This window comes from Zootoca vivipara, chromosome 16 (assembly GCF_963506605.1).
Source record: "Zootoca vivipara chromosome 16, rZooViv1.1, whole genome shotgun sequence".
Lineage (NCBI taxonomy): Eukaryota > Metazoa > Chordata > Lepidosauria > Squamata > Lacertidae > Zootoca > Zootoca vivipara.
This window is the reverse complement of record NC_083291.1, coordinates 29,672,850-29,692,981: the sequence shown is the minus strand read 5'-3', so window position 1 is coordinate 29,692,981 and position 20,132 is coordinate 29,672,850. Positions and strand designations below refer to the sequence as shown.

The 20,132-nt window shown below is 44.8% G+C and overlaps 2 protein-coding genes across 2 annotated transcripts in view; one reads left to right on the top strand and one right to left on the bottom strand.

Moving 5' to 3' along the window:
* The first annotated feature begins 4,676 nt into the window (after positions 1-4,676).
* Positions 4,677-18,994, top strand: MAB21L3 (mab-21 like 3). The gene is made up of 6 exons (XM_035140494.2): positions 4,677-5,215; positions 7,692-7,832; positions 12,304-12,595; positions 13,321-13,502; positions 15,394-15,588; positions 17,486-18,994. The coding sequence occupies exons 1-6, from the start codon at positions 5,168-5,170 to the stop codon at positions 17,717-17,719; spliced, it is 1,092 nt and encodes a 363-aa protein (XP_034996385.2). The 5' UTR covers positions 4,677-5,167; the 3' UTR covers positions 17,720-18,994.
* Positions 13,351-20,132, bottom strand: part of LOC118097549 (NADH dehydrogenase [ubiquinone] 1 alpha subcomplex subunit 1) — a 73,364-nt gene continuing 66,582 nt past the window's right edge. Inside the window, exons 2-4 of the transcript XR_004694066.2 lie at positions 15,439-15,598; positions 14,329-14,473; positions 13,351-13,473 (exon numbers count right to left, since the gene is read on the bottom strand). The gene's annotated coding sequence lies outside the window, so the exon portion shown is untranslated. The remainder of the gene's footprint in view (positions 13,474-14,328; positions 14,474-15,438; positions 15,599-20,132) is intronic.

The following is a 20,132-nucleotide window of genomic DNA, read 5'->3' as shown; positions in this document are numbered from 1 at the left end:
CACTCCAGTTCTAGTTTCATTTGTCTACATCTCGGTGGCAAGAAATCATGTTCTCTCTCTGAATACAGATTTAGGATTAACTCATTTTATTTTATATCTAAGCTCGCTTTCCCATTTAGCTTTATCGTTCTGCCCGAAGATAAATTTTGCAACCTCCAAAATCTGTGCACGGCTCCCAGGAGAAGTCTTACTCCAAAGCAGAAATCACCTTTTTATAGTGGTTGAGACTGACATAGCAGTAACAGTCTATAGGGCAGATTTAGGTGTGTCGTTTAAACAAACAAACAAACAAGCAAGCAAGCAATGGAGGCACAGTTGATGGAGCTGACAAATATTGATCTACCGTCGTCCGCAGCAATGAAGAAACGGTGCTAGTTGGCCTTGCTACATGACTTTGCTGCTGTCACAACAAATTAGCGACAACAGTGTAAAGCTCTTTCTGTTTGCAAGCCTCCATCCCGTGACTCATCCAATCATTAAAAAGAAAAAAAGAAAAAATGATGTGTGGAACATCCTCAAAATAGGCAGGTCAAAAATGCATCTTTGCTATTTATATAATGCAGTGCATACTCCGTGACAGAAGGCTGCACAGTGTAGTAAAATTGAAGCACAGAACCTTCAGTTACAAAACTCATAAATTCAAGTTATTAAAATAGCCTGATGTCTTTAAAATTCAGTACCCTAACAATTAAAAGAAGCAAAATAGTACAGTGGGGGTGGGAATGGGGGTGATAAGTATTGCAATATGTTTCTGTTGTCGGGAACACACCTCACTTTCTGGGGGGAAATAAAAATAGGGTGGTTTTTGACATCTATTCTGTCTCCAGCCTACCCTGAAAAGTTGTGAGAATGCTATATCTACGCTGGAGAGAGGGCAAAATAGGTAAAGGTAAAGGGACCCCTGACCATTAGGTCCAGTCGTGACCGACTCTGGGGTTGCGCGCTCATCTCGCATTATTGGCCGAGGGAGCCGGCGTACAGCTTCCAGGTCATGTGGCCAGCATGACAAAGCCGCTTCTGGCAAACCAGAGCAGCACACAGAAACGCCGTTTACCTTCCTGCTGTAGCGGTTCCTATTTATCTACTTGCATTTTGACGTGCTTTCGAACTGCTAGGTTGGCAGGAGCTGGGACCAAGCAACGGGAGCTCACCCCGTCACAGGGATTCGAACCGCCGACCTTCTGATCAGCAAGCCCTAGGCTCAGAGTTTGACTTACAGAAATCCCTTCCTTACATTTTCTCATGTCTTAAAGCCAAAGTAGACACAACATCAGTGAACAGAATCTACTGGGGTTTTTTTTTTAAAAAAAAGTGTTAATGGCAAAAATAGCTGTATGTCTTGTCCAGCTTTTGGGGGGAGGGCAGCTTGAGGAAGGCATTTTAATAAGGAAAAACAGCATGAAAGAATTAACCCCCCCCCTCTGCCCCATGCTATGATCCCAATGCAAGTTCTCTGCTTTATACACAGCTGCTATTGACACTTTACAGTTTAGCAAATCATGGTGATCCTGTTCCTAGATCTCTGGCATCAAAGGTGCCTTGAAAGTAATCCAAATGCTATATTTTCGAAAATTGTAGTATGTGGTATTCCGTAGCTGTCCATACATTTCCCCTCTTTGTTGCACCTTTTTGTCTTTTCCAAAAGTAAAGGTAAAGGACTCCTGGACGGTTAAGTGCAGTCAAAGGCGATTATGGGGTTGCGGTGCTCATCTCGCTTTCAGACCGAGGGAGCTGTCGTTTGTCCACAGACAGCTTTCCGGGTCATGTGGCCAGCATGACTAAACTACTTCTGGTTCAACGGGACACAGTGACAGAAACCAGAGCGCACAGAAACACCGTTTACCTTCCCATCGCTGCGGTACCTATTTCTCTACTTTTTTGGGGCGTGCTTTTGAACTGCTAGGTTGGAAGGAGCTGGGACAGAGCAACAGGAGCTCACTCCATTGCGGGGATTCAAACAGCCGACCTTTTGATCAGCAAGCCCAAGAGGCTCAATGATCTGGACCACAGTGCCACCTGCGTCCCTTTTTCCATAGGAAGCTCCCCTATACCAAGTCAGATCATTGACCCAATCTAGCTCAATATTGTCAAAACTGGTTGGCAGTGTATCTCTAGAAATGTATCTTGTCCGGACAGGCAGCGGTTTGGGTGGGTGGCTTTCAGCAGTGGGAGGAAAAGACCACGGGTGAGGCAGAAGGACGTAGTCTTAGAGGCTGGAAAGATAAGCACCTGACTTTCAGCCCTAAACTGGATTCTCTCTCTCTCTCTTTTTTAAAAAAGTTAATATCTTTATTAATTAAAAGTTTAAAAACGTACAATTACAAACACACATATAAAACTTACATATAACAAACAAACATATAAAACATAAACACAGCCAGATTCTCCATTCTGCTAACAATTCATACTAAACAATAACCAATAAACATATTTCATTTTAAGCTTCTAATCTGTTATTCAAACTTTCAGCTGACCTCAAATTAGACTCGCTGTATTTTATCTACTATCGGAATATTTTCGCACGATTCATATACATATTACCTTTTCCCCCCCCCCTTTATCTCTTGGTCTTCTGTTACTCATTTGTAATAAAAATTGATGTTATACCAGGTTCAGTCTAGTTCTGCCAGAGGGGTTTCTTTTATGTTGTTATTTTTAAAATATTCTTTAAATACTCCCCATTCCTTGTTGACTTCTTGTTTCATCTGCCCTCTCACTCTGCCTGTTGTTTTTGCAAGCTGCATATATTCTACCATTAATACTTGCCAATCCATTATCGTGGGTACTATTTTGCTTTTCCAATATCTTGCTATTAAGATTCTCCCCGCCACTATTCCATACATAAACAATGTTTTCTTTGATCTTCCTATTTCCTTTGGCAGAAGGCTAAGTAAGAATACCTCTGGCTTTTTTTTTTAGTAATTTCTTTAGTTCTTCATATATATTATTCCAGAGTTTACTGACCTCTTTGCAGGTTGACCATTTTCTTTTTCACATCTCCAACATGTGGGGGATCTATTCTTATACATTTTTGACAGCTTTTCAGGTGTTGTATGCCATCTACAGGTGGACACAGGTGACGCTGTGGGTTAAACCACAAAGCCTAGGGCTTGCTGATCAGAAGGTCGGCGGTTCGAATCCCTGTGACGGGGTGAGCTCCCGTTGCTCGGTCCCAGCTCCTGCCAACCTAGCAGTTCGAAAGCACGTCAAAATGCAAGTAGATAAATAGGAACCGCTACAGCGGGAAGGTAAACAGCATTTCCGTGTGCTGCTCTGGTTTGCCAGAAGTGGCTTTGTCATGCTGGCCACATGACCAGGAAGCTATACGCTGGCTCCCTTGGCCAATAATGCGAGATGAGTGCGTAACCCCAGAGTCGGTCACGACTGGACCTAATGGTCAGGGGTCCCTTTACCTTACTTATAAAATTATGCTTCAGAAATATAGCAGTATGCGGGGATTCACTTGTAAGATTGAATTTATTTATTTTTAAAATTTGTATACCACTTAATTCTTGAATTCTCTAAGCAATTTATATGGAACATAACATGTACACTAACATTATCAGTAAAAGTCAGAATTTAAGAGCAAGTATAGACAAAATTGCAGGGACCCAGGTGGCGCTGTGGTTAAACCACTGAGCCTAGGGCTTGCTGATCAGAAGGTCAGCGGTTCGAATCCCTGTGACGGGGTGAGCTCCCGTTGCTTGGTCCCAGCTCCTGCCAACCTAGCAGTTCAAAAGCACGTCAAAGTGCAAGTAGATAAATAGGAACCGCTACAGCAGGAAGGTAAACGGCGTTTCCATGTGCTGCTCTGGTTTGCCAGAAGCGGCTTTGTCATGCTGGCCACATGACCTGGAAGCTATACGCCGGCTCCCTCGGCCAATAATGTGAGATGAGTGCAAAACCCCTGAGTCGGTCACGACTGGACCTAATGGTCAGGGGTCCTTATTATGCCATCTATACATCATTTTAGGATATTCTCCTTTAAATTATAACAGGCCGTAAACTTAATATCTACTTGCCATAACTTTTCCCATTGGTCTATCGTTATGTTATATCCCAGATCTTGAGCCCATCTCACCATCGGTGATTTCGTTTGTTCTGGATTCTCTACATATCAAGCTTCCTCTAGCCATGCAACCCACACCAATCTGTCTCGTGACCAAAACATCAGAAGTGAGCTAGGGACACCTTCAGAACGGCTAACTCCTGTCCAAATGTCTTGGGTGGTTGAGGAGGCATGAAAGCTGCAGAAACCCCCTATGTGCTAATACTTTTTTTTTATTTGCATGTGTTTAGGTCTTACCCAATCTCTTGTGGCCCTGTAAGACTATCCAGGGAAGAGGCTGCAAGCTCCCAAGGCAGGCCCAACTGTTTTGAGTGAATCTCTGGCCTTGAAGCACCACATGCCTCCGACGCAAGCTTTTGCAAAAACAAACAACCGCTTCGATTGATAAAGGGCCTGATCAATTGTTTTCCCTTCCTGAGCAATTTGTGGTGGGTGCGCTTCTGTTTGGGCCGCTGGCAGCTAACGAGAGGCGGCTTAGTCTGTGTTTACAGTCAAGAAAGGCGAGCGCACTGGCAGGCAAGGCCCAAGTGGTGTGGCATTTACTGACAATACTAGCAGGAGGCAGAAAGGAGAGATAAGGAACAGAAGGCCTTGCACTGCAACGCTAAAGTGTATTAAAACCAACGGCACCGTTGCAGAGAAGGGGGGGTGGGGGGAGGTGGAAGATGATTTATTTTACAAATGATATGGGCCAGAGAGCTTGACTGAGCAAGGAAGTGTATTGTGGCAGTCCGCAATGGCTGAGAAAGTGCGCTGCTTCCTCATAAAAGATTAGCCTTTTCTGAAACTCTCAAGTCTGCACATGTTAAGATTGTTTGCATTTTTTTAAAAAATGGAAACAATCGAACCCGTTTTCTTTTTGGAGGGGGTCGGGCTGGGAATGTCCTTAAGTGCTAAGCTGCGCATGGGTGCTATAATGCGGGAGAAAAAAGAAGATTTGCTTTCCTTCTCCATATGCAGGAAAAACAAGGTTTTGATGAAATAGCCAAGGAAAACGCATGTGGAAAACCCCGGGATTGTTGCCCCGCGTCAGTGTCAAGAAAACCCTGCAGGCACAAAGGATTTTCCTGGGAGATACGTTGAAGACAAGTCCTTGCCATGAAACCACTCACAGAAGAAGCTGTAGAACAATACATTCAGAATAAGGTAAGGGACATTGTGTCTCTTCTGTTTTGGAAAGGTTCGGAATAATGTTTTCATGTTTGAGGTAGAACCAGTGCTTTTTTTCTGGGGGCGGGTGGGTGCAGGGGCAAGCATACACCTAAACATTTTGTGAATCTAAGTTTGGCCTCATTGAGGGGCAGTATTTCAATATGACCAGGAAAATGAGAGTATCTTTAAAAGAATTTTTAGGGGGGGGGAGGCACTGGGTAAAACTCTCCAGGTAAAGTACCAACTGGGTGGAATTTTGGGAAGGGTCAGCAAAATCTAACCTGGGAATGTCTCCTGCTCTGAAGTACCCAATCTTTGATCTACAGTAAAACTATTATGAACAAATGCAAGAGGAGCTGTGGTTATTTTTACTATCTGCTGGAGCCAAACAGGCCAGATGCTCTCAATGGAGAGATACGAATGGCTAGAATCATTTGTGGGGGGGGGGGAGTCTCTTTCCAAATTTCTTAATTGTAGGAAGCCTTTATTGTCTGCTGAGGCAGGATTTTAATGGGGGGGGAAATGCAGGGTGAAAAGGGTTCAGCCTCTTCCAAAACACGTGGGAGATATTGTGCTGTCGTGTCTAATTTGGCCCTGATTTTCTCAGGAACTACTCAAACCGGGCATTAACAGAAGGACGTTTTGGGGCTTGTCCATGTTTGAGCATTATGTGGCTGTTAATCCACTTTACCCCATCAAATTAGACAGTCTACATCCACACGTACTGGAATCTGTATATGAGGAGCAGCTTCATTTTTCCTCGTGTTTTCTTTTCTGTTTCCCCCCACCTTCCCATTTCTTGATTATATTATGCTAACTAAATACTGACATGGCATGCACACCTTGTTGTTCTTGGTTTTTGTATAGTCGCACAAGAAATCTAATTTACTTTGACACCCTACACATGATATACCTATTCCGGCGTATAAGACGATTGGGTGTGTAAGACGACCCCCAACTTTTCCAGTTAAAATATAGAGTTTGGGATATACTCGCCGTATAAGAAATATGACCCGCCGTATAAGACGACCCCCCCGACTTTTGAGAAGATTTTCCTGGGTTAAAAAGTAGTATTATACGCAGGAATATACAGTAATTAAGTATGGTCAACACGATGTAATAAGGGATTATCAACAAACAAAACCTCGCCCCAGTGAGAAGACACCTCTTGAGAAGGAAGGAACACTGTTCTTGTTTGTTTGTTTACAAAAATCCCCACCCTGAATTGGAGGGCAGGAGGCAACTAGAGTATATTAAAAACAGGTCTGAAAAGCACGGATTCTCATACAGTTCATACATGCCAGGAATTTGGTATATACATTCTTAATAATAATAATAATAATTTCATTGCAGCTGACACTTTCATGGGCAAAAACCTGCATTGCTAGGTGCATGAAGCGTAACCTAAGTGTATAAACCTTGAGGGGAAAGAAATGGGGGGGTAATCAATTTTTTGTTTTGTTTTTACAAAAGGCCAAGCAATTCAAGCGATAGCTTTAGATCAGTGTTTCCCAACCTTGGGTCTCCAGCTGTTTTCGGACTACAATTCCCACCATCCCTGACCACTGGTCTAGCTAGCAAGGGATGATGGGAGTTGTAGTCCGGAAACAGCTGAAGACCCAACATTGGGAAACATTGCTTTAGATGCTTCAAAGTGCAAAGCAGAACACAAAAGAATTCAGAGTACCAGCCAAGTAAATGTAAGATCCAGTAAATTTGGGTGTAACTACTCGTAATTAAGCACAGGAAGCTCTACCGTGCAAATAATACCTTAAGGGGGACAACCCTTTCGATATTTCCCCAACCCAAAAGATTTGGGGAGGGAAGGGAAGTTCCGTTCTACAAACAGAATCCTTGCACTAGCACAGGCATCCCCAAACTGCGGCCCTCCAGATGTTTTGGCCTACAACTCCCATGATCCCTAGCTAACAGGACCAGTGGTCGGGGAAGATGGGAATTGTAGTCCAAAACATCTGGAGGGCCGAAGTTTGGGGATGCCTGCACTAGCAGAACTGCTTAACTGGACACCGCCCTCTGAACTGGAATTCCCATGTCATTTGCATCCAAACTCACATACATGTGTACATACACTCACAGCAAGCTTCACGTAAATAATATGCCTTCCAGAAGGTCTATGGTTCCAGTAGCTTTGTTTGGTTAAGCTGTGGACTAGATGCCCCATGGGGGTCCCTTCCGGCAGTTGTAGAGGAAGGGGCTTCAGTACCCGGGGTGGTGGGAGCGTGGCATGTCGGACTTGCAAGCGTCCCAGTGCGGCGGTGCCCGCCTGAGCAAGCGTCCCAAAGGGGAGGCGCTCGCCTGTGGCAATGTCACCCCCCCGGCTGGCACCCGGGTCAGCCCGACCTCCCCGCCCCCCTTTCCTCCGCCACTGCCTTCCAGTTCTACAATTCTCTGATTCTATGTGGTTTGGGGTTCAAAGCAATGTAGTAGGAGTGTTGGGTTTTGTCTACAGGTGGACCTGAGGCACCGAACAGTGGCCAAAACGGTGGATGAAGTGCAAAAAATCATACAACGGCTTACCACCGAAATTAGCAACAAGGATTCTCGTTTCCAGGCAATTTCTAACTCTGGGATTCATAATGAAAACATGAAGGTAAGCATGCATGCATGGGGTCTTTGGATTGAACCAGGCCTTCCCGGTTGTGGCGCCCGCCCTGTGGAACGCCCTCCCATCAGATGTCAAGGAAATAGACAACTACCTGACTTTTAGAAGACATCTGAAGGCAGCCCTGTTTAGGGATGTTTTTAATGACTGATGTTTTAATGTATTTTTAATCTTTTGTTGGAAGCCGCCCAGAGTGGCTGGGGAAACCCAGCCAGATGGGCGGGGTATAAATAATAAAGTTTTGTTTGTTTGTTTGTTTTTTGTGCACTGAATCCACAAGCGATTCTGGACCCTGCTCCTCATGGGAGCACCATCTGTCCATTATAGACTCCAAGATTAAAGGAAGCCTCTGGCTTCTTGCTCTGAACTACAGTTCTGCAACCTTTAAAGGACAGTGTCAGGTCTGGGCTGTGGGAAACAGTTTGTGGGCAACCAGGAGTCATGGAATGAAGGCGTAATTCAGAACCAAAGGGCAAGCCAGAAGCCAGGACTGATGTACAACCAAAAGATGCAGGAACATGCTGGAACTCAGGAATATTTCATTGTTTCCTGTTCATAACCTCAATACCCCCTGATTGGGCTTCTATTACCACTTGTATTCAGCCACCAGTTACAATCAGAGGCATACTTCCTTGCAATAATTAAAACTGGGGTTGGATCTTCGCAGACCTTTTTAACGTTATTAGAGCGACATTAGATATATGGTTCTAAAACGTCACAGGGCATACCGGTAAATTAAATATAGGTAGGTAGCCGTGTTGGTCTGACGTAGTCGAAACAAACAAACAAAATTCCTTCCAGTAGCACCTTAGAGACCAAATAAGTTTGTCATAGGTACAGTGGAACCTCGGTTTATGAACACCTCGGTTTATGAATTTTCGGTTTATGAACTCCGCAGACCCATCTGGAACGGATTAATTCACTTTCCATTACTTTTAATGGGAAAGTTCGCTTCAGTTTATGAACGCTTCAGTTTATGAACAGACTTCCGGAACCAATTACACCCATGTTTCAGTTTATGAACGCTTCAGGTTGAGTAGTCCACGGACCCGTCCGGAACGGATTAATCCACTTTCCATTACTTTCAATGGGAAAGTTCGCTTCAGTTTATGAACAGTTACTCTGCGGACCGTCTGGAACGGATTAATCCACTTTCCATTAATTTCAATGGGAAAGTTCGCTTCAGTTTATGAACGCTTCAGTTTATGAACAGACTTCCGGAACCAATTGTGTTCATAAACCGAGGTACCACTGTATGAGCTTTCGTGTGCATGCACACTAGATATCTGAAGAAGTGTGCATGCACACAAAAGCTCATACCCATGACAAACTTAGTTGGTCTCTAAAGTGCGACTGGAAGGAATTTTTATTTTTATTTTTGGTAAATTAAAAACGTTCCTTACCTTGTTTTTGCCTGTCAAAATGCAGTTTCCCTGCTGCTAGTTCATGGTTGCTCTGCAGCGCCCTCTGGTGTCACATTTCAATGACACATTATTAACGTTACAAGCAAAACGTAACATGCCCATCTATCTATGTTATGAAAATCATTCCTTAACCCTTCCTTAATGTTATAAACCGTGAGCGTAGATCTGCCCTGGGTGTACCATAATGCCAGTGGAAATTGATTGAAGAGAATGGATGGTACCACTGGTGATACACGGGTGCCTTTGGCCATAGAGATGTTCTACTACGTACCAGAGAAAGTGTGAGCTTCAGAAAAGAGTGAAGGAGATATACTACAGGTGATGGTAACTTAGGTCTGAGGCTGCAGTCCTGCTTAGCTGGGTGTATGAATTCAGTAAGACGGTGCAGATAAGGTCAGCAGGAGCAGATATGGTTAGGAGTCTGCTGTTCACAACAGATGCTGTCTGGTAACCTCCTTGCATGTTGGTTATTTGCTGCCCAGACACTTCCAGGTCTTGGTATTTCAGAGGTTGTAATAAAATACTACCTCCCCTATCTCCCATGTCCAGATGCTGTGGAGTGCACAAAAACATCAGTGTTTTGACAGTTTCTGCCACTGCATAGCGATGATGTGATTGTAGGCTGGTCATATTCATCTAAGAGTTGTTGTGGGGCATGGCAAGCTTTTACACAAGGTAGGGAGATTTGGAGAAGGTAGTCTTCAACATTCCTTCTACCCTGGCAATTCCATAATTTGATTAAGGTTCTCTTTCTGTTTAGTAAGTAAAACCCCTAAAACATCAACCCTTTGTAAAGGAAGTTTTTTAATAACTCTTGCAAGCATCCAGAGAAAGGCACAATTTCATATTTAATGGTTGGAAGGCATGCCGTAGTGAGCAAATGTTTCATTTCTGCAAATCAACAGCGGTTCTTGTCAACTGACTGAATATCTACAGCTGAAGAGCTAAACTTTTTTTGAGAGAGAAACTTGCCTTTGTATTTTTTTAAAAAAATTAATGTATTTGAATCCCACTTTCCCCCCAAAGAGCTCAAAGCGGTGTACATAGTTCTTCCCGTTTGTAACCTTACAGCTAAATTAACTCCAGGTGAATGCAGCAAATGGTGATATCCAGGTAACACTTTAATTTGCATGCATCAGTGAGAAGGTTCTGGACAGAGGGCTTATTTAGACATCAGGCAGGCTGGTTCAGACTACTGAAGCGCTTAGCAACATGTGAGTACTGACGATCATCACCACAGTACCAGCCCCAGGGATCAATAAGGGTAGCAGGGAATCCCAGGGACCATAGTTCTCTTTTGAAGTACCCTTTCTACATTCCTGGCTTGGGGCTAGGTTAGTTTGACATTAACCAGCAGCCTTAGAGTTTGCTGGCAGGGTCGCCCTTGAGATGACTTATGGAAATTGGGGAACCCATCAAGTCTTGGCTAGGTGGCAAGCTGTGGGGCGGGGGGGGGGAGAGGGAACGAAATGCCCCAACAAGTCTCCAGACCTTGTGGCAAGGTGAGGGGGAAGCCAACAATTGGTGGTGCCATATCTCCCTCACTTTGGTTCTTGGTGGCCGATACCTGTTTTCAGAAACGGCACTTGCCGCAAGGGGACACCTTATTTTAGTAGACTGGAGAAGGTTGTGAGGCTGCCACCGCAAGCTGCTTTTCAGCATTGCAAAACATGTGGAGATGACTGCGGTTCCTGCTCTCTCCTGCTCTCTGCCCTGGGTCCCCCACTCACCTCTCTTGCAGGCAGATAAGATAGAGACTGAACTGACATAGCAAGCAAAGACCACACAAGGGAAGAAAGTAGCTCAATGCCGTGTTTTCCTTGTTTCCCGAAGGATTGGACAATGTGTGCTCAAGAGTGTTTTGAAGAAGTTCCATCTCCAGGCTGCAAAGCTGGTCGTCTCTTTGGATTTCACCTTACCTAGCGCTTTGCATTAACACCAGTTGCGTTTTTAGTTAGCCGACTAATCGCCTTTTACTGCGTCTGTTCTGTCTACTTCTCTCCTTGCTGCCTCTCAGGATCAGCCAGCCTTACTGGCCAAGTGGTCAGCTCTACTTCATGGGAAGAGCCCCTTCCACCCATCTATCCAGGTACAAACACCTTGCATAGGTTCCGTCCAGGTCCCCTCATGTCCGCTTCCTCCCTTGATCACCACCACTCTCACTCCACCAACTACCCTAACTCACCTCTTCCCTAGCCAAGCCCTCCCAAAATGTATCAGAGCTTTTAATCCACCTGCTGCCTGAGAAGTCTCACCTGAAGAAGGGTGCTTCACATTTTGTGGGCCCTGCACATTTTGCTTGATGTATTATAGTCCCTGGGCAGAATTTGCAACGTGGGACTTCTTTGCAATGGCACATGAACAATAAATTCCGTCTGTACTTATACGTTGTAATTCCTTTCTAGGAATCCCATCCTTGTTTTATTCAGACCTCTGCTGTTGTTTAAAATGGCCACTTTTCTTGCTTTCAGTGTCCCTCCCTTCTCACTGTGCTCAAACTTCCCCAAGGATGTGAAGTCCTCAAATCTTCCATAGTACTTTACTCAAACACCTGCTGTTGTTTCAGACCACCATTTCCCCCCTCAGTTCACTCAATCCCTGCTTTACTTAAAACTCTTCTGTTGTTTTAAACGGCCTCTTTTCCTCCTGCTCCTCACTCCTCTGCCATGGCCATTGTTGTTGTGCAATCCTCCTTCACTTTTGCTTCCCTATCCCAACCTGACTTCATGCAAATCCAGGATTGTGATGCGGCACTGCCAATCTCCCAGTGAGGATTGCTTGACGGCATTCTTACATTATTATTATATAGAGAGATAGATCATTTCCTCACTGTTAGCAGATGTAGTGAAGTAACCAAGGCTCCAGTACTTAACATATATACTTCTGAGTAAGCATGCTTAGGATTGCATTCAACTGTGAATCAGGAACCCTCTAATTCAGATCCGACCCATGGAAGTGTGGACAAGGCCAAGTTCTGTTCTAGTTTCCTGGCCATCCTAGCCATTTCCTGTACCAACCTTTCTGAATCTGTCTAGGTCTTAACACCCGGCCAGTTCCTCATTACCGTTCCCTTGCTTGGCCTTTCTGGGTACAAAGAAGGCCAGGTACGGCACTGGCGCTACTACACGACGCATGGAGCCAAGCTCCTGTCTCCTGTCAGGGACCCGGAGGAGTTGCAGCAGTGGCTGGAAGTGGAGCAGTTCTCCAAGAGCCTCCAACAGTGGCATGAGCCAGATGTGAACATCGAGGGTGACATCGTGCCTGCCAAGGTCCTGGCTGTCTTCAGAGAACTTGTGGAGAAAGCGATCGTATCTCACCATCTCGCGGGTGAGTTCACTGGGGCGGGTGTGAGAGGAAGTGGCTCAGGGTTTTTTTTTTGTAGCACTTTCCCACAATCAACCACAAGCACTCATGGCCTCCCCAAACCTCTGACAGATATTTCTGCCAGGTCCTACACACACACACACACACACACACACACACACACACACACACACAATCATCAACATCAACTTGCAGTTATTTTTAATGATCATAGTTCAGGTCATATATATTGTAATTAGGAGTGAATTTCTGTTTAATTATTATTTGCTGATGTTTTCAGAGTTAATTTTATTTTGTACTATTATATTCGAATAGATTGCTGAATATTAATTTATTTTATATAAGTCATTCTGTTTAAAAGTTGTATTTTGTTACGACTTTCTGTATTGGATCAGATTATCGTAAGGGGTGTGTTCTTAGTTGTTTATTTTGCTGCTGTAAACCGCCTTGTGCAAGTAAATATAAAAAGGCGGTATACAAATTAAAAGCGAAATGAAATGAAACTGCCTCTGTGACTATAGACACAGACTGGCAGAAGCATACTGTCATAAGGGATTTTTTTTTGGGGGGGGGGAATGCCCCTAAACCCAAGAAATGAATGAATGTCAGAATACAACTAATATTGGGGATAGGAAGAGAAAATGCAAGCTGCAGAATTGTGCCAGGCAAGGAATCTGCTGCAGTCCAGTTTCTGCTGACAAATATCATTTTGATGCCATTTCCCCCAGACCGAGTCAGCATTTTGGAAGGCTTCAGTCCGGTGGTCCATGTTGCTGTTGAGACCCCTGATGTCCAGGTTGAGGTTGAGCTGGTTCCAACAATTGAGATCCCAACTTGTTGGCCTCGGAAAATCAAGTGGCCCCGGTGTTTCAAGCGCTGGCCTAGCCAGGAAAAAGTGCAATGCGTCAAGGTACCAGGCCAAGATGTGACTGTTGTTTTAGCCCCAAACCGATCTTGCAAAGAGGGGCATGTGGAGGGGTAAGAGAGCAGGATTTAGGCCAGGGGTTCTCCATGAGTGCGGTGCGTGGCAGGAGAGGATATATTTCTTATCACTAAAAAAGTCGGTTTGGCATGAGCAAATTTTTATTCTGAAAGTGTGGCCCACAAAAAAAAAATCCAAAAAATGAGAACCACTGATTTAGGCCATAATGATTTGAACAGTTAAACTAATATTCTGCTCTGGGGTTCAGAAGCAATACTGCCTCCAGCCGTGGAAACAGAGCATAGCCATTATGGCTAGTGGCCTTCGATAGCCCTCTCCTTCATGAAATATATCTAGGATGGGAGACCCTCCAAGGGTCCCTATTTTTCAGGGGCGTCTCTGATTTCGAGAAGCCATCCTGGTTTCTGATTTGATCCCAGAATGTCCCACTTTTCCTTAGGATGTCCCTATTTTCATTGGAGAAATGTTGGAGGGTATGGAGTTATCCAGCCCCCAAGGCATCTGAAGGGAATCCTGTATAGGGAAGGTTTTTTTTTTAAAAAAAAATTTTTTTAGTGCTTTCTTATGTTTTTATATATGTTCGGAAGCTGCCCAGAGTGGCTGGAGAAACACAATTAAGATGTGTGGGGTATGAATAGTAAAATGACCATTATGGAATGGGACGTCCCTATTTTCATCAGAGAAATGTTGGAGGGTATGGGTTGGTGGCCAACACTACTTCCTGTGAGAGTGAGTTCCATAGTTTAACTATGCGCTGTGTGTGAAGAAGTGTTTTCTCTCATCTGTCCCAAACCTTTGAACTTTCCACTTCATTGGATGCCCACAAGTTCTCGTGTTATGAGAGCGGGGAACGGGATTTTTCTCCGTCCACTTTCTGTGTGCCATGCCAAGAGACAGGAGAGTGGTGCCAACTGGCAGTGGAGGCTTGCAGCTCATCCCTGTAACCAACGAAAGAAAAACATGACTCATTTTCAAATCCTCTGCTTTCTAGGGAGATGTGGCCATTGTACACAACCCATAAAAGTATGAAGAGGACACCATTTCTATTTGATGCTACTAGGTTGGGGGAAGATCGTAACTTACAGACCCCTCTTCACCAATTGCTTTTAAGACCCTAAACACTAGATCAGGGTTTCCCAAACTTGTGTCTTCAGCTGTTTTTTGGACTACAACTCCCATCACCCCTAGCTGGCAGGACCAGTGGTCAGGGATGATGGGAATTGTAGTCCAAAAACAGCTGGAAGACCCAAGTTTGGGAAACCCTGCTCTAGACAGTGTCTTCTCCCATATTTTCCCTTTCAACTGCTAAAATATGCCTCATGTTTTCTTAATCTGGACCTGTTTAGGGAAGCTTTTAATGTTTGATGGAGTACTGTATTTTAATATTTTGTTGAAAGCCGCCCAGAGTGGCTGGGGAAGCCCATCCAGATGGGCGGGGTATAAATAATAATAATAAGTTGTTGTTGTTGTTGTTGAAAACTATGGTGGCATGTGAAAAGCTGTTTACATTCTCTTCTCCAGATACGCATCCTGCCTCCTCTCGCTGGAGGGTCCCCAAAGCCCAAGCCTTAACACAGCTTCTAGATACCCTGTGAAGGCAATAGGATAAGCATGTAAACGTTGCTTTTAATTTAGCATATTTTAAGATGTTTTATTTGCATAATTCTGTACCTTTAAATCTGTTTCAGAGTATTAGTAAACACCCTGGACCCTTGGGATAAGTTAATGGATTGAAACAATGCAAAGGCTGCTCCTATGGGAATGGCTCCACGAATCTCTCAGCTGTGGGGGCACCCTCTGCCTTCTCCCCCCCCCCATCTTTTCCTTGCCCAACTTCCTCTCCTTCTTTTTTCTGCAGTCTTTTGGCTTTGACCTCTTGGCCTCTTCCAATTACCACTGGTACCTGAGCTTCTTGAGAGCTGAGCACATCCTGATGCAGGGACTCGATGAGGACGGCGGTTGCCGCATGATGTGCTTCCGGGTTATGAGGCAGATGAAGGAAGATGTCTGGTGTGCAGGAAATAAGCCAGTCCTCACAGCCTTCCACCTGCAGGTGTGTGCACCTGGAAAGGGGAGAGAGATCTGTACCCCAAAGACAAGAGGAGCCGTTTTGCAGGACTTGGCTACTTAACAATTTCTTCATTGCCTGTGGTTTGCTAAGGGCTGGACAGAACACAAGGCAACTGACTGTCTCTTCCCCACACCACAGGATCCTACTGGGTGGGGAAGGAGATGAGAAAACGGTCATGTTGGAAAGAGAGAGGAAATGGGTAGAGTCTCCCACTTTCAGCTCTGGCTCCATCCACCGTCGACCTCTGACAGAGTAGAATCATAGAGTTGGAAGAGACCACAAGGGCCATCCAGTCCAACCCCCTGCCAAGCAGGAAACACCATCAAAGCATTCTTGACATATGCCTGTCAAGCCTCTGCTTAAAGACCTCCAAAGAAGGAGACTCCACCACACTCCTTGGTAGCGAATTCCACTGCCAAACAGCTCTTACTGTCAGGAAGTTCTTCCTAATGTTTAGGTGGAATCTAAAGTAGTCCCAACGCAATCTGACACTTGACAGAAAAAGGGTTTCCCACCCTTGACCCGGGTCATTTCTCTGACTGGATGCCATTATTAAGAAGGCAGTCTAATTCACTTGTGCTGGCAAGCCCCCATGTTCTCTCTTCTAGGCGGGATACTTTCTGCAGACCCACACAGGGCCAAACATTACAGGATAGGCTTCTGTGATGGAGACGCCAGGTGTGGCACTTCTAAGCGTTGTGGGGTGTTTCTAGGCTTTCAGTTATGGAAACAACTCTGTATAAACCTGAAGATATACTACGTAGGCCAGACACTAGCACTTCGCAGAGACATGCTAGTAATGATTTCAGGAAAATCATTTTTGGCACAGATTTTGTGTGTGTGATATTTGGGGGGGTGGGAAATGGTCTTGTTCTTTGTTTTTCTGGCAACCAGGCACCAAGCCAACAAGGGCTGTTGTCTGCCCACCCACCCCCCCGTATACTGAAAACTGCAAATTCTCCTGGGTATCAGGGGTTCTAACTTCAGCAACAAATGCAGCAGACAGAAGAAGATGCATTTCTAAATTACAGTGGTACCTTGGTTCTCAAACTTATTCCGTTCCAGAAGTAAGTTCCAAAACCAAAGTGTTCCAAAACCAAGGTGCGCTTTCCCAAAGAAAGTAATGCAAAATGGATTAATCCGTTCCAGACTTTTAAAAACAACCCCTAAAACAGGACTTAACATGAATTTTACTATCTAATCAGACCATTGACCCATAAAATGAAAGCAATAAACGATGTACTGCAGTCACACAATCAATCAGTCAGTAGCTGAACTGGGTTCCACGCAGTTACAAAAACAAAAATGCAAAATAAAGAATAAAAACAGATAGACCTCAGCGTAACACTCAAAAGGGAAGTGTGGCACTCAAATCGGAAGCGTAACACTCAAAACGGAGCATGTTCAGCTTCCGAAAAACATTAGCAAGCCGGAACACTGTACTTCCGGGTTTGCAGTGTTTGGGTTCCAAGTTGTTTGAGAACCAAAGTACCACTGTATTTACTTCAAGGTTGGGAGCCATCCCATGTAGACCGTATCCCAGCCCCACCCATCCACCCCGGTACTGGAGAGCCAGTGTGGTGTAGTGGTTAAGAGCGGTAGACTCCTAATCTGGGGAACCGGGTTTGCGTCTCCGCTCCTCCACATGCAGCTGCTGGGTGACCTTGGGCTAGTCACACTTCTTTGAAGTCTCTCAGCCCCCCTCACCTCACAGAGTGTTTGTTGTGGGGGAGGAGGGGAAAGGAGATTGTTAGCCGCTTTGAGACTCCTTCGGGTAGTGATAAAGCGGGATATCAAATCCAAACTCTTCTTCTTCTACTACTACTACTTCCTGTGTTGTTGAATTCAATCTATTGTGCCTCATTTGTGTCTTCTGCAGATGGTGCTTTTCTGGACGTGCGAGAAGTACCCTCGCTCCAAGGACTGGTCCTGCTTCCGCAAAGGCTTCCTGCGGATGGTTCGCAAGTTGCACAAATGTGTGAGCCAGCACTTCCTGAAGCATTACTTCATCAAAGGCACCAACCTGCTGAAGTATGCCAACACCAACGACCTGGATATGGTAGCAGGCAAGCTGGCTGTCTTCTTGGAAAACCCTACGCTTCCTCTGGACTGAGAGAGATGGACAAGCAGACTCCTGAACCAGGTTTTGCCCTGTTCCTTAGTTCTTCCGTGTGGTGAGTAGTGAGGACCGACACCTGGGAGCAAACTCTTCTGTCTTCTGCCTCTCCGTGATTAGTTTGCTTAAGTCTCACCTTTTGGATCTGGAGCCAGCCAGCCTCTTTTGCAGAAACTCAGCCTGTTGAGAGTGGATGGGCAGAGACTGCTACCTACTTCTATTTTGTACCTTCTCTAGATGGGCTAAGCTCAAAAGCAGTTTGACATATTTGGATCCAGAGCTGAGCACGCTGTGTTTGCTTCTCCTGGTCAGCAAAATTGGGGTGAAAGATAAAGAACTGTTGTGCATTTATCAATGCGCTAAAAAGTTGGTGGGGAGCATCTTGAAAAATCTGATGGGGTGTGTGTGTGTGTGTGTGTCTCAAAGTCCTTGATCTGTTGTTGAATGAACCTTACTTGTTGGTTGCTAAATATCCCCGTTGCCTCTTTCGGTTTTCCCTCCTTCTTGCCCCCAACAGTTACCTTCTCTTGTTTTTAGGAATAGCCAATGTCTGTCTGCATGGACAGCAGGAAAAAATAATAATAGTAATTTTTTGTTTATACCCTGCCCATCTGGCTGGGCTTCCCCATCCACTCTGCGCGGCTTCCAACAAAATATTAAAATACAGTAATCCATCAAACATTAAAAGCTTCCCTAAATATATATATAGATTCCATAAATATATATAAATGAAAGGAGCACCATAATAAATGCATCTGGGGAATGCATGCAACTGGATCCAAGTCAAAAAGCCCGCCAGTTATTATCTTGTCTGGAAGCTAGTGGCATGTGTTGCTCGTTTTAGTTTGTGTTCACAAAGAGCACAATATCTACAAAATGTACTCTAGTAAAATCCAGTCTTTAAGCCAACAGAGGCAGGATGCCTCGTAATACAGTCTAAGTTCTGGCATTGCGAATCCTCCCCTCTCTCTTTTGTCTCTTTGTAACATGGGATGTAGCCCTCAAGTGTGTGAATGAGAATATGGGCTTCCAGTGTTTGTTGCTACCTTTGTTCATGCCATGTTACCAGCTTTCCTGCAGTGGCATTCAGAAGTGGTCCTGACTGCGAAGGGATACTTATTTTTCTGTGCAATGTTCAGGGTTTTGTCTTTTAACCAGAGACCCTTTAACGGTTCAGTAGAGCGCATGCTAGAATAAAATGTTTTTTTCCTCAATTAGTTACACTTGTGGACAGCCGATGGCATGGATAAACAATGGTAAAGGTTTTTTAAAAAAATACAGGACTCTCAACAGCTCAGGCTTTTTCTTACAACCAGCATACATACATCCCTCACACTGTCCCAATGTTCCATTATCCCCATTGCATGAAGCCGTAGTCCGGCCACTCACTGAACTGCTTCCAACAGCAAAGATTTTAAGTTACATGGTAAAATATCACACGGGAAGGGTAGTTGAACGCTGCATCTGGACATAGTGCTTACGTACATGTCTTTCAGGTGATTCGGTGCCAATGTAAATCTCTTCCACGTGCATGAGACAGAGAAATGCAATTTTGGAATTTTGCTTAGAGTGCAAAAGTACTCTAAGAAATTAGAGTCAGAGACACTCATTTGTTTTTTTGGGAAGGGTATGGGAAAGTTGCCTGGGTGTGTTTAAATTGTGGGGGGGGGGATGCTGTGGGTTTTGGGGGATGGTTTGTGGGGGTGGGTTTGGTTTTTAGGAAAATGAGACGTATCTCAAATCTTGAAATGTCTGGCGACTGCTCTGATAGAGGGAGAGGAAAGGAGGCAAGGATGACAAGAAGAATATGTGTTTAGTTCAATGTGTTTAGGACTTGTTCCAGTAGGGGATAAGATAAGGGGTTCTGCCCAAGGCTTTGTAGAAAGGGGCTTTGAAAGGAGAGAGAGTACCACATGCGTAGAGTCGTACCTTGGAAGCCAAACGGAATCCGTTTGACTTCCAAAACGTTCGACTTCTAAGGCGTGGCTTCCGATTGGCTTCAGGAGCTTCCTACATCCAATTGGAAGCCGTGGAAGCCCTTCCAGACATTCGGCTTCCAAAAGAACGTTCACAAATTGGAACACTCACTCACGGGTTTGCGGCATTCGGGAGCCAAAACGTTCGACTGCTAAGGCGTTTGTCAACCAAGGTACGACTGCATTTTGAGAGGGAACATCAGGTACCAGAGACAAGATGCAAAATATCCCTCATTTCAGACCCAGTGTGACTCCAAAGTGATTCTTACTCCTGAAAGTTTCATCTGGCAAACTCTCACACAGCATTGTGTCTGGCAACCCTGTCAAAGTCGCAAAACATTGCTTTGCCTTCAGTAGCCACCAGATGGCGGCAGTGCCTTTGCATTATTGGTGCCCTAGCAGAAAGCAAAACTCCTGCTACTGACGTAAAGCGA

What these genes read in the sequence shown, in the direction of transcription:
- MAB21L3 (XM_035140494.2), top strand. Translation starts at nt 5,168, where the DNA reads ATGAAACCACTCACAGAAGAAGCTGTAGAACAATACATTCAGAATAAG. An exon ending in TTCATAATGAAAACATGAAG is followed by an intron (nt 7,833 to 12,303) that starts GTAAGCATGCAT and finishes GAATCTGTCTAG; the next exon opens with GTCTTAACACCCGGCCAGTT. An exon ending in AAAAAGTGCAATGCGTCAAG is followed by an intron (nt 13,503 to 15,393) that starts GTACCAGGCCAA and finishes TTTTTTCTGCAG; the next exon opens with TCTTTTGGCTTTGACCTCTT.